This window comes from Haliotis rufescens, unplaced genomic scaffold (assembly GCF_023055435.1).
Source record: "Haliotis rufescens isolate VD_foot unplaced genomic scaffold, xgHalRufe1.0.p SCAF_1, whole genome shotgun sequence".
In the NCBI taxonomy this organism is placed as follows: domain Eukaryota; kingdom Metazoa; phylum Mollusca; class Gastropoda; order Lepetellida; family Haliotidae; genus Haliotis; species Haliotis rufescens.
Window position 1 is genome coordinate 59316725 of NW_025963779.1, and position 15882 is coordinate 59332606.

Sequence of the window (15882 nt, forward strand, 5' to 3'; positions counted from 1 at the left end):
GAACGAGTGTTCACACTCTTCACCAGCTGATATATTTTGTAGAAAATTGAAATCAATATTCCTATATACATTTTAAGTTGAAAGATTGTTCTCTGAAGTCTGGACCAGACAATCCAGTGATTGATACTATGAACAATGATCCCTGCCATCTGGGTACAATAACACTTTCAACAGCATCAGTGAGCCTGACAACCTATTAAGTCACCTCTACAAGAGCTGGCATGGATTGCAGGGATCTATTCCAACCCGGGGCCAAACCCGGGACGAAACCCGGTGCCAAACCCATGTTGATCCACACCATGCACATAGCCTGTTATTTTTCTCACACACTTTTACATAAGTTCGAAAAAGTGAACATTGAGCGATAATGAGATGTTGAATTAATAAGGCTTTGACAGTGTATTTGTTTGTTTTATGGACAATAGAGTGTAATATCATTTGAAAAAATATGATTGGTTTGAAAAAAAGACACTGCAAAGTGTTTTTTACGAACTTTTGTTTGGAGAAATTTTGCCACTTTTGGAGACTGATAAAAGCACTGTAAGATGGAATCTTTTACTTGAAGCTTTATGGAAACTGTAAGCAAACAAAATACTGCCGCCAATCTGAACAACATAATGATACATTGATTTGTAAGCTTTTGTTTGATGTTACATAAATAACTTATCATAATTGACCAACATTGAGTGTTTACTCAACTGTACTGATGGAAACTCAGCTAAACTAGTGATATACATGAGTGAGTGAGTGAGTGAGTGAGTGAGTGAGTGAGTGAGTGAGTGAGTGAGTGAGTGAGTGAGTGAATGAAAGAGATGGGTTTACCGCTTCTTTTAACAGTATTCCAGTTATATCACAGCATGTCAGCTTAATGTGGGAGGAAAGCCCAAAGTGATGCAGGTCTCAGACATTTACCACTTCGGCGAAACCAACGAGCACGGGTATGGTGCTGACAAACCTAGAAACATAATCGGGGCAAACTGAGATTCGAACCCATAATCATAGGTTTCTGGCGTGCCCAAGGAATGCAACTCTGCACAGCGAAACGCGGCACCTTAGACAACTGGGCCACCCGTGTACCCAGGTATATATGATGAAGTAACACCACATACAAAACTAAGTACTAATGAAAGTGATGGCCCTACTTAACATGTAAATAGTCCTCAGATCCCCGCATTCACGTGATTGTGTAAGTGTAATTTTACTTATGTTTCCCAAACATTAATGGAATACTAGCTATATCAAGTGTAATGAAGTACAGAAAATGTTATAACTTTGTGTTTGACATCATAGCTTATCTTATGTTGACAACATCAGATAAAGAAAACACTGGAATATTGATTATATATATTGAACCTATTTATTGTTCATAGTACAAAGAATCGTGAAACAGAATTTGACGCTTATTAGACACAGCCTTCATCTTCATGTCTCCTTTATTTGGCTTGATTTCATCTAGACCATTTGTATTAGTGACAAAGATAATTTGTCATTTGTCATAAGGCTATAATGTATGAGGAATTCAGGGATGTATGTATTTCAGTTGAGTGTGAAATATACGTGATGTCTCATACATAGGAGAAATGCTACTTTGCAAACATTATTCAATATGGCAGAAAGTTCACTTCAGCACTCGTGTTTATATATTTTCTAAAACAGGTAGAACGATTCTGGGGTTATTGGCGACGTTTCAGAATAATCATTGGTGATTTGATAAATCACAAATACCCATAATCACTACTATGCTATTTTTAAAACGGAATTCTCTGAGTAAATGTAGAATATTTACACTTCCATAAAAACACAAAAATAACTGTGAATGGTAATTCAGGAAAATGTCAAAAGTAGCAAAATTACAATAAAGGTTAGTTTCAGCAGTCGTTAACAGTAATGTTGTTGTGCCTAAAATGACTGGGGATGATATCACAGAACACACAATTTCCCGCAGAATTCAAAACTGTGAATTTTATTTGTGTGTGTGATGAGTTTTGGATGGATGCAACTTCAAAATAAGTGTTTAAGAGGAGTGACACATATATCCAGGGGATAACACTGGGCAATATACAGGAACAATTATTTTAACTTGTTTTCAAATGTTTGATTGTTATGTGGCCACCTTAGAGGATGTCAAATCACTTCATGAAAGTACTAAAATAGGTCATCCGTTAATGAAATTTTGAATCATTCGTCAACGAAATCTTGAGTCACCCGTCAAAGATATTTTGAGTCATCTTTCCATGACATGCAACTATCCTGCAGATCAAGGCCATGCAGCCCTTTCCCAGCTATCAAAGTCACATGAATAAAGACATCAGTTGATCATCCGTATGTTGTACCCATTTCATGTAGTTCAAGTTAGAATTCATGAATTCCAATTGTTTGCCTTGGAAAAACAAAATGGCTGACGTTAGTCATAAGACTGGTATGACACACACTGAGGCAATAAATCTCTATATACATTTTCTACTTTACATATTCATGGATGAATCAAATCAATTGTGTAGGACTTCCATAACCTTTTGCTTATAATATATTCTTCTACAAAATCCCAGATTATCTTTAAATAGTGACAGTTAACAAGAAAACCAAACTGCTCTCTATCCTCACAAGCAGTGATTTCCTTAATCTACCATGGGAATCAACAAAAACATCCACTTGTAGTTAATATTCTTGGTTTAGTGTGCAAGGCATATCCTTATCACATTCTAATTTAGGTCTTGAAGCCTTCAGTTCCTCTTGATGGCAACCTTTAATGCCTAATCTATGACCACTCAGCATCTATGTTATCAACAGACTGACAATAACAGTAACTCTGGGAATGCTGTTGAGTAAATAAGCCTTAAATTGTCCAATAACCAGATTCAGACTGCACTAGCTGACACCACAAACCCCACAAAGCGTGGCGGAGGACGCCAAGATGGTTCCACGTCCTTGCTGTTCATATACACTTGTAATAATATATTTCTTCTAAAGGAATATCAAATGACTTCTTGTATTTTTCTTGTTCCAAACCTGTGTGAATCTTAACACGAACATCATCTTCCTGCCCTGGCTACAAGAAACATCCATGCATGTGAAACCAGGTTCCCTGGCAGGTTCCTAGTGTTACGGATAGAGGCAATTAGATAATACCACTATCAACTTTAATATCCCTGTTTATTCAGCAGAGGAAGAAGACACTACAATCAGTTATTGAATTTTCAAACTAATTCTGAACATGAAAAAAAAATAACTGGACAAGTTTCTTTGTACATTGCGCTGGCTAAAACAAAAAGGGGTGTTTGCAGCTGAAATGAAATATTCACTATAAAGTGCAGCATCTCGATAACTCCATAACCTATCACCCTTTTATTGCACCTAAACAGCCAAAGGCCTGTAGCAAAACAAGCAAGAAAAAAAATACTAGGATAAATCAAATTTTCTAAGTGTGAGCTTTATAGGCCCATACAATATTAATATTACACAAATAATGTCAAATTCACTTCAGCTCCTGCTAACTTCTGAAAGTGTTTATTCTGATGTTAACTTGATGTTGTAATAATGATAGTTTTCTCCAGAGGGGCAAACTGCCGTTTCTCAGACATGCAATTCGGGCAGGGAGGAAAATAATTACCAAGACTCCCCTCTGATAACTGAAGGGGAGGAATTTCTGGAAGATGATATAAGGCCATAAGTCAACAATAGCTATGATGAGAAATTCATGGTTGCTACGCCATGTCGACGCCGAATCAGTGTTACAATGACAGACCAATCAACTAGGAAGGGCCAAAGACTATCAAAACAAAATTGGTTTATCCAGAAAACTTTTGAAATCAATAAATTGGTAGCAGTTATTTACCCTAATTTTAGAACTATGGGTTCTGACCAGACTGGTCACTATAAGTACATTTGCCGTCTCTGATTTTATTTCATCTGCCTTTCACACAGGAGATGGGCTTGAGCGATGGGAGGAAACGGGTGATTCTGCGTGTTAATCCGATCTCGAATTTGTTTCCCACTTTGTCTTAAGCCAGACCAATGCTTGTTGTCAGAAAAATCACTTGAAACTAGTCAATATTTGTTCTTATTGAAATAGGCTTCTATGTGAACATGCCTCCATTTACTCCTGTTGGAGAGCCATGTTTGTGTTGACAAGAGGTCTTGTGCGATTAAATACTTTGTGATGGTTTCATAATGCTGTCTTCAACAAGTAATTGATTCTTTTTTCTCAAAGCAGCACAACATAGATTAAACACTACCACTGATAATGAATACGATCCATAAACGATATCCCAGTACATAAATGAGACACGCAGTGAAAGGAGAGAACTTTATGGGCAATGAAATTCCCAAGTACAGGTTAATCAGAAATTGGAAAACTCAAAGAGATGAATCACTCCAGCCCCTGCATTTGACCAGCTCCTTCAAATCTGAATAGATCATTCAAATATATTGGGAATAGGAACTTTGCACAAACATGCTACGATTTTCTTGACATTGACATTGAATACGGATCTGAAGATTATATTATGTAAACATCAACACATCATTAGAAAGATAATTTCAACATTCTGATGAAACAATCTGCAAATGACAGCTGGACGGCAAACTGTTTTCAGCAAATTTTGAATTTCTTATTTGGCTGTATTCTCCGTGTATTGCAGAGTTTCCTTCACTGGCACACATTCTAGCAACACAACATAGTTTTTCATATTTCCCCATAGAAAACTAAAAACCATTAAGTAACTGATCCCAATTCAATACAACAGACAATGTTTTTTCTTCTGTTGTGTAGAATAGACAGAAGCCGTCATAAAAACACTTCACAAGTATTGTCCGAGAGACACTTTATTGCTCCTAAATAGCACAGATTTTGACATTTAATGGTAACAATCTAATTAACCACACTGGCTTTCATGGCTCTCTTGAATCTTCTTTTTACGCATATTGATTCTAAACCAACTGTGACTGAATTAACTTAATTACTACATCTTTGAAAATTGAATTAAAGGGAAGTAACTGTGGCCAAATAACCCTTCCCTGAATGGGTCAGATTCCTAAGTGATCTCAGTAAGGACTCTATTTCCCGGCATTAACGTATTGGCCAATCGATTCCTTTCAATTCACCAAAAATAAACTTTTTCATCACTTGACATTTTCCTTTCTTAAATCAAAATTTGAGTGCCTTAGAACTACTTATCAAAGTCAACACTAAGACTCTTGGCTTGTTTTAGGGCAGCATTAGATCCCATTAACAATTTTTATGTGGAATTTTCTCTGTCCAGGTAACAAAGCGATCATGCAAATCGATATGAAATACATTTTTGAAGTACAGTAGGGTCAATTGTCCATGGTGCACTTACGGTTAAAAAAAACCCAATTCAGTGTAAATTCTATTACACTTGCTGACTGTGACATTTGATGAGGTTATCCATAACGTTGTGATATATCTTGTTTGGCTCATAACCATATTGTATAAGAAACAGGAAGTCAAAATACATTTTTTATGATATATAAAAAGGAAATGATTATGGTAATATTTTCCACATATTAGACTTAAGCTAAATGTAATGCAAAGGTCCATGTGTGGAAAGATTCTTTTTATCTTTATGTAGATTTGAAAAAGAACTCTTTGAATATGCATTAAAACATATTCTTTGACTCTCACCTCTCAAAGCAAAAACAAAATTATTTATATAATTAAGGAGTGACAGCTGGCACACAAAGAGTCACCTTTTCACTTATTTTGTTGAGTGATATCAGGCATGTTCCTACCCACAACACGACAGATGTTTTATTGTCCATCATATCGTGTAATCACTTGAAAGTACTATCAGGTACTGCCATGCCCTTCTTCGTGTTATCAATCACATCATGTAATCACTTGAAATTAAAGTATTAAAAGGTACTTCCATGCCTTCCAATTGCTGCAGGAGGAAGTTTTCAAACTTGCTTAAATTAAGCTTTTTCAAATTTGTTTGCAAGCTTAAAATTCCAATTAAATCTCAAAGTTAGATGCCTGCTGTGAACAATTGACACATTGTATAAGGACATCATTAATTTGTTGAAGCAGCGGAATGAAACGTCAAGAGATTACCAAAGGTGGACCTTATGCCATGACAATATGAAAGTCTTGCAGTAAAGGTGATAACGTCATTTCAACATGTTCATCTACCTTTATATAAACAAAGAACGTTTACAAATAATCAAATTTGAAAACAATAAACAAACAAAACTTGAGGAAATGTATATTTTCTTAAAGCTACAAACAACAGTGGTTCACTCCTGTAATCTCTTCCTCCGAATTTCCCTGTCATTAGCAAGTCCAAAACAACAAAGCCTCATCCATTCAGAGCTTACAGGGAAGATTTCATTTTCTTCTGACAACCAAACACCTTATAAATGACACAAATCTGAAATATGCCAATTCCATTTCCCTATTCACAGATTTCTTTTTGTACTTACCATGAACATGCAGCCTGATTGGACGAACTTGCACAGGATCGGTGTTGATCTGGCAGGAGTAAGTTCCCTGATCAGAGGGCTTCACGTTGCGAATGTGCAGATTCCATTCCTTCACATATGGTCTCTCCAGGCTAATCCTTTCATCAGCTATGATTCTACGATCTTCAAATGTCAGCAGTTTGTCTCTGTGGTCTAACCATACAACCTACAACACATAACAACATTATGAAGCAACAACACTGAATTAGAACTAGAATTAGAAAGGTATGGTGTATCTAAGGCAAAGAAGCAAAATCTTAAAGCAAATTGTAAATTGAAACCTCAAACTGAATTCCAACTCAATTATATCAATATATTGCTTAGAATGCTGTAACTTTATGGATGAGAAAGAATCCTTATAAAAAAATAAAATATAAATTGGCACAATGGTATTGTAGCACCATGATCACCATGCTTAGTCAGTAGAAAATGGTTTAACCTGGCACACATTGTCCACATTGCATATGACATAAGTCATAGGCATAAAACTCAAACTATATAAATAAATAGCCATCGTTATCTGCAACTCATTTACAGCTTACACCACTCATTCTATGACCTTGAGTGTTATTTACAAATAAAACACGCATAAATATGTCATCATCCTTATTTCGTAGTTGTCTTCCAAGCATGAAGACAGTTAATTCTCAGTCTCCTTTTTCTCCTTTGTAGAAACTGTGTTCACTGGACCCAAGGTAGCACCGTAGGACATCGTAATTTGCCACTGATAACGGAGGTTACAAAAAACTCAATGTCTACATATAATCACATCTAAATGTAAATCTTCAAGAAATAATCTGTATAATGACCACCTCATTTCTCAAGGTACTAATAAAATGACTGCATCTTTATTTCATGGTAGATGTTCTGTTTGATTCATGTTTCATATATTTGTTTTGCATACAGTTTGCGTGTTAGGACCATCTTGATTTGTTGTAATGAGTTACCTCAGAAACTGAGTGATGTCCAATGATGATCAGAGACGATGATGGGCTCTGTCTGAACATCACCACAAGTCAGATAATGATTAGAGGACCCCTGATGTGCTAAACATCTATCCTGTACAGACAGGCTGCCATTCACAGTCATAATGAAACACAATGTTTTCACACCACCAGGCATAACGAAACACATGGGCTGTATTGGATATACATGTATTTGTTTCAGGGTCTGTATGACAGACTATTCTCACTCCACCAGGCATAACAAAACACAATGTTATCACTCCACCAGGCATAACGTGACACAATGTTCTCACTCCACCAGACTTAATGTGACACAATGCTCTCACTCCACTAGGCATAACCAAACACAATGTTTTCATTCCACCAGGCATAACGTGACACAATGTTCTTAATCCACCAGCCATAACGAGACACAAAGTTCTCATTCCACCAGACATAACGTGACACAATGTTCTTACTTCACCAGCCATAACGAATGAGTGATGCACTATCAGAAGGTGTATATGCATCATAATTATCATCTGTATGAACAAGACTTTGAGAGGCATTTAGAAATTGGACTACTTTTTTCTTATAATTAGGAGCAATTTGCCCCTATTTGTAGTAAACAAGTTGTTCATCCATATCTTATCCTTCCTTTACATGATAAAACAATGTCTCTGTATTTCATCGATTAGGCTAGGTTATCAAGTTTCTTGTCTTACAGTTTGTTTGTTAAAGGCAGGAGGAAAAATGAAAATTATTCTCTGCTTTGATTTGAGGTTAAATTCCTAAATGAATTAAAAAGTTTGTTATACAAACAAACAAACAAATATTTAAAAATAGTATAGAGTAGACTCAACTCTAAAATAAGAGAAAAAACTTGTCTGACCTAAGAAAGGAAAAACAGCTGAGGTGCTCTATGGTCTGCCACACTACAGGAATCCTTGGTGAGAAGAGTTTTGCCTAATATTTGTATTAATGAACTCAGCACCATGTATACCGTCATCTCCCGTTACTTTGAGAGGAGATTAAGATCCAGGGAATCCAATCTATTTCAACAGATTCAATTTGATGCAGTTATTTTGTATTTGTGCATCACTTACAGGCCTCTATGGAAGGGTTACGGATCAGGCTGTACAAATGGTTTGCTACATGTAACTATTTGTTATAGGCAAGGTTCACTGCTAGGTATTGAACTACATGAGATGCTGCACAGTTGACACTTTCATGAAGATGTATGATTTAATGATATTTTGTGGACAAAATCTAAGGCTGACTTATGAGAGTTAGACAGGACCTGACTCTGGCTAGTCTGGACTCTTTGTCTAAACATGGATCCTGTTAGCTTGGAGCATGTTTGCTTGCATGGACCATGTTTGTTCATACCCTGTGAGTCTGCATGGACCATGTTAGCCTGGACCTGTTAATCTGCATGGACCCTGTTTGTTCAGACCATCAGTCTGGACCATGTTTGTTCAGACCATCAGTCTGGACCATGTTTGTTCAGACCCTGTTAGTCTGCATGGACTATGTTTGTTCAAACCCTGTTAGTCTGGACACATTTAGTCTGTATGGAGCCCACACTTTAAGATGATTACTGTTGCAGATGCCTGTCTTAATATACAAATTGATATTACTATGTGCCCTGATTTTATTATGATTCATAAAGACTGATCTTCATGCAAAGTCTGACCTCTGAATTATACTTCATACATGGGCATGTCGACTACATCTCCCATCTTTTATGATAAATAATCCTGAACTTTGTTCATCCAGATCATATCACTGGGACAGTAACCATGGTAACGCCAGGATTTCACTCAACGTAAGATTCTATGGAGGATCTCTGTGGCAAATTCATGGCCAAAATATACATTCTACCAGTTTGGCTACAACATCACGTAGCTGTCTTCAAAGGATACTGCCCTTTCATTGTTGTGGTTTGTTCTTGTTTGACCCATTACCGTTTTAGCCCTTGGACTAGGGCTGGGACGGGTAACTCGGGTACTCAGGTCAGGTGTGGAGCCAAGGACCCACAGGACTACCTGGTCCCATGGTAACCAATGACCAAAAACTCACTATAGCTCAGTGGTTACACTACAAGTCGCTAATGTTTGCTTTTCTTTCTAACGTTGCACACATTGCTTTTGATCTGTATATGTTTGAGTAAAGATAAAACTTCAGTCAACTTCACTGTACGCATGGTCTGATCGTTTGATACACGTTTCTAAACAGTTATTGCCAGGGCTGCTACAAAACAAATCCAAATCAGTCATTTTGTTCCCAAATCCTGAGACATACAATGGGTACACGGGTAGTGTCGGATAGTTGGGGTCTGTTTCCCGATAGTAAATTTGGACTTGTCCATCCCTACCTTGGATGTGCTTTAAAATCCTGAGGGTCAGTTGTCTCTTTGCTGTCTGAACCCTTGGATGTTCTTTAACTTCCTTAGGGTCATCTATCTCTCCACTGTCTTAGCCCATGGGCATCCTTTAACTTCCTTAGGGTCATCTATCTCTCCACTGTCTTAGCCCATGGGCATCCTTTAAAGTCCCGAGGGTCAGTTGTCTCTTTACTGTCTTAGCCCATGGGCATCCTTTAAAATCCTTAGGGTCATCTACTTCTCCACTGTCTTAGCCCATGGGCATCCTTTAAAGTCCCGAGGGTCTGTTGTCTCTTTACTGTCTTAGCCCATGGGCATCCTTTAACTTCCTTAGGGTCATCTACCTCTCCACTGTCTTAGCCCATGGTCATCCTTTAAAATCCTGAGGGTCAGTTGTCTCTCTGTACTATCTTAACCCTAAGATGTCTGTTTAAATCCTGAGAGTCAGTTGTCTCTCTGTACTGTCTTAACCCTAAGATGTCTGTTTAAATCCTGAGGGTCAGTATACTCTTCTTCACTGGATGTGTATAGTAAAGGGATGTGTATAGTATGACACTGGCAAGTCATACTATTTATACACTACTTGCCAATTTGTTACATACACTTATTAATCAATGCCAATATGACATTCCAGGCAATCAAGCAACAGCATGGACAAACATATCACCAGACGAACTACGAATGACCTATTATCCATCCACATCTCTGATTTGCCAGTCTCATTGTCATGTTGACAATCAACAAAGCTACTAGTCGATCCAAAACAAGGCAGGCCACTTCAGTGATGACAAACACACCCAACCTATCAAGAACAGCCATTTAATTGAGCCTGTTTCATCTTAATCTTTGAGATCCAGGGCAAAACTCCCAAATGAAGCCTTTATTGTCTTACAAGAAGGATGTCAAATTCATTTATTAACCAAATTCTGTGAAATCTTAAGCTTAACACATCATTTTATACACAAATTGTCAGCCATTATGATGTAAAATCAATAACCATTGTATTCCCTTCAGAAAATTTGTCTGCATGTTGTTTTAATAAAATGCATTTCATAACATTAATCAATCAGCATTAAGCATTTCAATGCCACAGCATGCACACATCACCTCTATGCTTATTAATCACACAACCTCACTCCAATACAGACTTTAGACACCCCATCTCAATAATGACACCAATACATACATACAAACAAACAAACAAACAAACAAACAAATACAAAATTACCATTGCCTGTAGAGTTGGACTCTGAGTGTGAACAATCTCCCGTGCCATATACTTGAATACATCACTTTGATAACAGTAGCGTAACAGATTCATTATGATCAAACATGTCTGTATGTGACATAGTTTGCTATTATAATGATATAAGATGCACTTGTCAGTGGGGTACATACGAGATCTACACAACCAGTTGTCGGACTTCCATTTTGTGGAAGCCTCTGTGCCTGAGTAGGTTAGATCGCTAGATTAGCTGCCCCAGTGTGAGAGTATGGGATTGAATCCTGGATGAGACACAACCCCAAAAAGTACCAGAATTTGTAATTTACTAAGAAAATGTAATCCCAATATAACATTTGTTAAATCTTGCACATAATCAGCCATTTTCCTCATTTCACTAGAAACTGTGGGAACACTGCTGGTGTACTCCTGGTGTTTGGAGATGTCTTAAAATAGGCATTTTGCCTCCTGACCAATCAAGTCTGTTTGTAGTGTACATTGTAGTGATGCTTGAGAGAACATTGGTGGAGAACTCACAGTCACACTCTAGTCTTTCTATATCTCACACTGTAACTGGTATTCACAGGATTCAAAAACATCTGCAAAATTGATGGGTTTAACATCTAAAAATAACAAAATAATAGCCTTGAAAACAAATGCCTCATCAAGTTGTTTCTCTGCTTTGTCAATACAGCCAGAGGGTTTGTATCTGAAAGTGCTGAACCTGTCACCTTCTGGCACCTGACCTGCCTGAATGACGTTCTTCTCACTGACACCTGTAGGTAGGGAGTTATCCCGTCTAAATATACACGACTTATTACAGGTCCTGAAACTTCAGACTAGCAATCACCTGGGGGAAAAGAGCAACTTCATTTTAAAGACAGACATTTGATAATTCACACAACAAACTTGTACTAGTTAACGTGGGAATTCCTTCATCATCTGCGCATAAGATGCATAGCTACATTAGTAGGGGCAACACATGTCATCTCATTATGCAACATCAAACCAATGTAAAATTTGGATGGACATAATATATAGCCTCGTTTGTCAATCCTCAACTATGGAACAAGCAGATTTGTTAAGTAGATTTGCAATCTGGACTGACGGAGAGGTTCAATATGGCGATGGACGTATAATTAGCTGACATTATAATAAACGCGGTGACTATGCCGAAGCTGTGGTGGCATAAAGGACTCAGTCTCCTAGGAATGCTGCGTAAAGTCAAATGTCACTTTGGTACGAGAATAATTGTCCTCAATTAAATCATTGTTCAGCCAATCAAAAGTAGCGATTTGTTGTGAATTCATGGAAATTACTTGTGAAGTTTTCCAACTCCCACAGGTTCTGTTTCATTACCATGAAGGGAAAGCTTCTCACAGTTTGGTCCTGGAAAATTATAGTTTGATGGCATATTCCATCCGTGGTGAAGAAGAACGCCACTCTGAATCTTCCTCCATGGCTGTACCAATCATGCTGTACATGCCAATGAATGCGACAATCACTGCCGCGCAAACACATTTCATAGCTGCATATTACAATCTTGCATTAATGTCTTTCAAAATAACTACCGTCATGAAAATTCAATCTTGTTGGATGTTATATTCTCAAATTTTAGGACTTATTTTTGACATTTCTTGTTTTTTTTCAAGCATAAATGTATCACTGCAACATGAATGCCTTGCAGCCAAACCACACTTAGCATTGAAATCCCTTGTTTGTTCATGCAGTTATGCAATGTATGTGAGCCTATGTCTTGGGGGCAGGGGGAATAGTGAGAAGTTCACCTGTACTTACAATAAATCTGGTGTGAGAAGGCATTAACACTGGTTTGAATGTGTCAGCTAAGAAAGTTTGTTCAAAGTCCAATATGACACAGGTCATGTTTACTTTGGTGAAAACCATGAGCCCTGGTCTGGTACTGCCAGCCCATGGATCATAATCAGGTCGAATCAGCTGATCGTGGTGCAACTAAGGGATGTAACTGTGTACGTTAGACAGTCAATAAACTGATTTTGAACAAATGTCCAATCAAGTTTGGAAAATTTAAATCAGGTCAGAAATATTTTGGTCAGTGAAAACGAAGACACGTATTATTATAACGAAAAGGACATTAGCCAACACAGGGCATTAGACTTATGAACAAGATGCCCTGAACAATACAAGAGCTACATCTGAAGGATCTAGATGGCAAAAGATGTTTTACTTCCTGAGATTCACAGATTAACGGACATTGGAAAGAGTCTGTCACACTGCTATAAATGATCCTTACACACAAACGTGCTGCATTTCCAGCATCATAACACTTCATCACAACTGCAGTCAAAGAAATCATAAATAAGTGAAACATTAGATTACAGTAAATAGTAGACTGATAACCCAACGGACAATCTCAGATCATCCCCAGGGTCAGGTGAGCTAACTCTAAAGAAACAAATGGTGTTGAAATATTCCTAAACTAAATAATCCATTAAAATCAGCCTGGCTTCTACCCTAATCTTCCCCAAGTATAGACTCAAAGTGAAAATCATATCCACTGGCCTTCTTTGAAAGAACTATTTTCAGGCATACAAGAAAACAGTGTTAACAATCAATTTTTAACATAAAAAAGGTAATAAATTTTGATAACTCAACACAAGTGAATTATTGTACAAAGTGCTTGAAGGTAGCATGTAATCTGTATGCCTAGATCATGTCATTTGATGAATATGTGATTCTTCTAATTGCCAAGCTCCAAGAGGCTACCAATATGACCCATCCCTTGTGTCATATTTTATTTCATTCTCCTAACTGCTACAAATATCTCCAGGTCCACAGAGACTTATAAAGCAAATATTTACTTTTGCCTGGTGCCACTATGTTTGTCAATGATGTGTATAAACGCAAAATTGACCATATTGCTTTACAATAGCAAATAGATGATGAGTTTTTGCAATGTACGCACATGCCGATAGCCATAAATGTTAGCAGAGTTGAAGTGAGTCACGGTTTGCCAATACTTCATGAAGTTATTTTCCACAAGTTGCGCACTTGACAATTATTGGTAAAACTGTGCTGAGTTGGGTTAGTTACAATGGCTGACACCAACCAACTAGACTGGCATGTGGCTCAATGTTGCCATTTGCTTGCTGAGAGGCTGAACATGATACCCTCAGTGGCGAGGGTTCCCTGACTGGGGACAGTGTTAGAGTAATGGGGAAGCTCCAGTGTTGAGGCATCTGATGGCTTCTAGACACTGATGACAGATGCTGGATGCGTAATGATGATGTATGCAAACCTCATAAGCAGTAATGGAGAAACTTGTAGATACAATTCCATCACTTCTGATGTTTAGATCATGTTGTCCTTCATTCCATAACTGATGTTAGGCCATAATAAATGAACTATTAGATATTCATCCAGGCCTGACTCACTACAAAACACTCTGCCTCATATCATTTGTCCCCAAGCACTTTCGTGAGGTGTTAATTTATTCCATTCTTTCTCACTTGATGTATATCCAAATATTCACTATATCCACTGTCCCAACAAACAGTCATGCTTCATTTGAGTCATTAACAATTCACAATTTATCTACACAGAAGACTTGATTTGAATTTTTTTATTGGTATAAAATACTGATAATTGATTTATTTTGTCCAAACGGCAAATCTGAAAACCAGAAGCTGAAAGGGCATGTTGAAGACAATAGGCTGGAATAAAGATCAGAATAAAAATTATTAATGTAACATTTTCATTCTAAAGGAAATGGTATTGACTAATTATTTTTATCTTTCTTAGCAAAGATGTTAAAACAATCTGAACAATTGACTACATCATACAAGCGAATAATGCACTCTAAACATTCCTCCATGATCAGCATGCATTGGGGTTTAGTGGTTTGAAGAATATTTCAGTTATGTTGTGGCTTGTCAGCTTAATGTAGGACTAACGCCCCAGGGAATCCACATCTCAGACATGGAACACTGTGGTGCAGTCCCCAAGCATGGGTACATGGTACTGGCTGACTAACAGTCATCAGCAGAGTGAACCTACGATTCCAAACCCACAACCTACAAAGGGAAGCTACTCTGCACAGTGAATTGTTGGGCCTAACACAACTGAGCCATACATTCCCAAAGCTCTCTATTGTCAGAGGATGCATAATGTGACATGCAGGATGTAGATGGGATTTCATATTATTGAGGCATAATTTGTTATTCCGTTAGAGTGATCACTCCAAACCAACACAGCAGGATGATTTTACTAGATTAAAAGGGTTTAGTGTCTCACAAAAACACGGGACACAAAAAGCTGAATGAATTGTGTCAGCGGTTATTGCCTTGAAGTACAGGCAGGGGTAGATGCCTGAATTTCAGATTGGTGGCAATATGTAACAATACTAGATATCAGAGAAGTAACTCGTCAAGGTTATTCCTGTTTCTCTGAGGAGCACCTGTGTTTAACCCAGCATGGGTGAGTGAGTTGGGTTTAGTGTCACTTTCAGAAGCATCTCAGTTCTTTTACACAGTGTCCACAATGTAAGAGGAAAACCAAAGTGAAGCAGATCTTGAACATTTACCACTTTGGTGAAACCCACAAACATGGGTATGGTGCTGACAAACCATGGATCAGAATCTAGGATTCAAACAATAATCAGATCCTGGCACAGCTAAGGGATGCAACTGTGCACAACTAATTGATGAGTTTGAAAAGCACATCAATCATCAATGGAAATACTTGTTCCAGATCCAGGCTGGAGGTGCAAATTAGTCGAGTTGAAATAACGCTTTCAAAAATCACAAAGTGCAGGCTATCCATTTGTAGCTGCTGCCTTATGGCTTTTGTAATCTGTTCCACTTTCCAATATT

The 15882-nt window shown here is 37.7% G+C and overlaps 1 protein-coding gene across 5 annotated transcripts in view; it reads right to left on the reverse strand.

Moving 5' to 3' along the window:
• Positions 1-15882, reverse strand: part of LOC124131495 (limbic system-associated membrane protein-like) — a 138687-nt gene that overhangs the window by 24112 nt on the left and 98693 nt on the right. For all 5 annotated transcript variants that reach the window (XM_046494785.2, XM_046494784.2, XM_046494783.2 and 2 more), the window contains one exon: positions 6442-6646. In XM_046494785.2, the coding sequence (XP_046350741.1) occupies positions 6442-6646 (205 nt within the window). The remainder of the gene's footprint in view (positions 1-6441; positions 6647-15882) is intronic.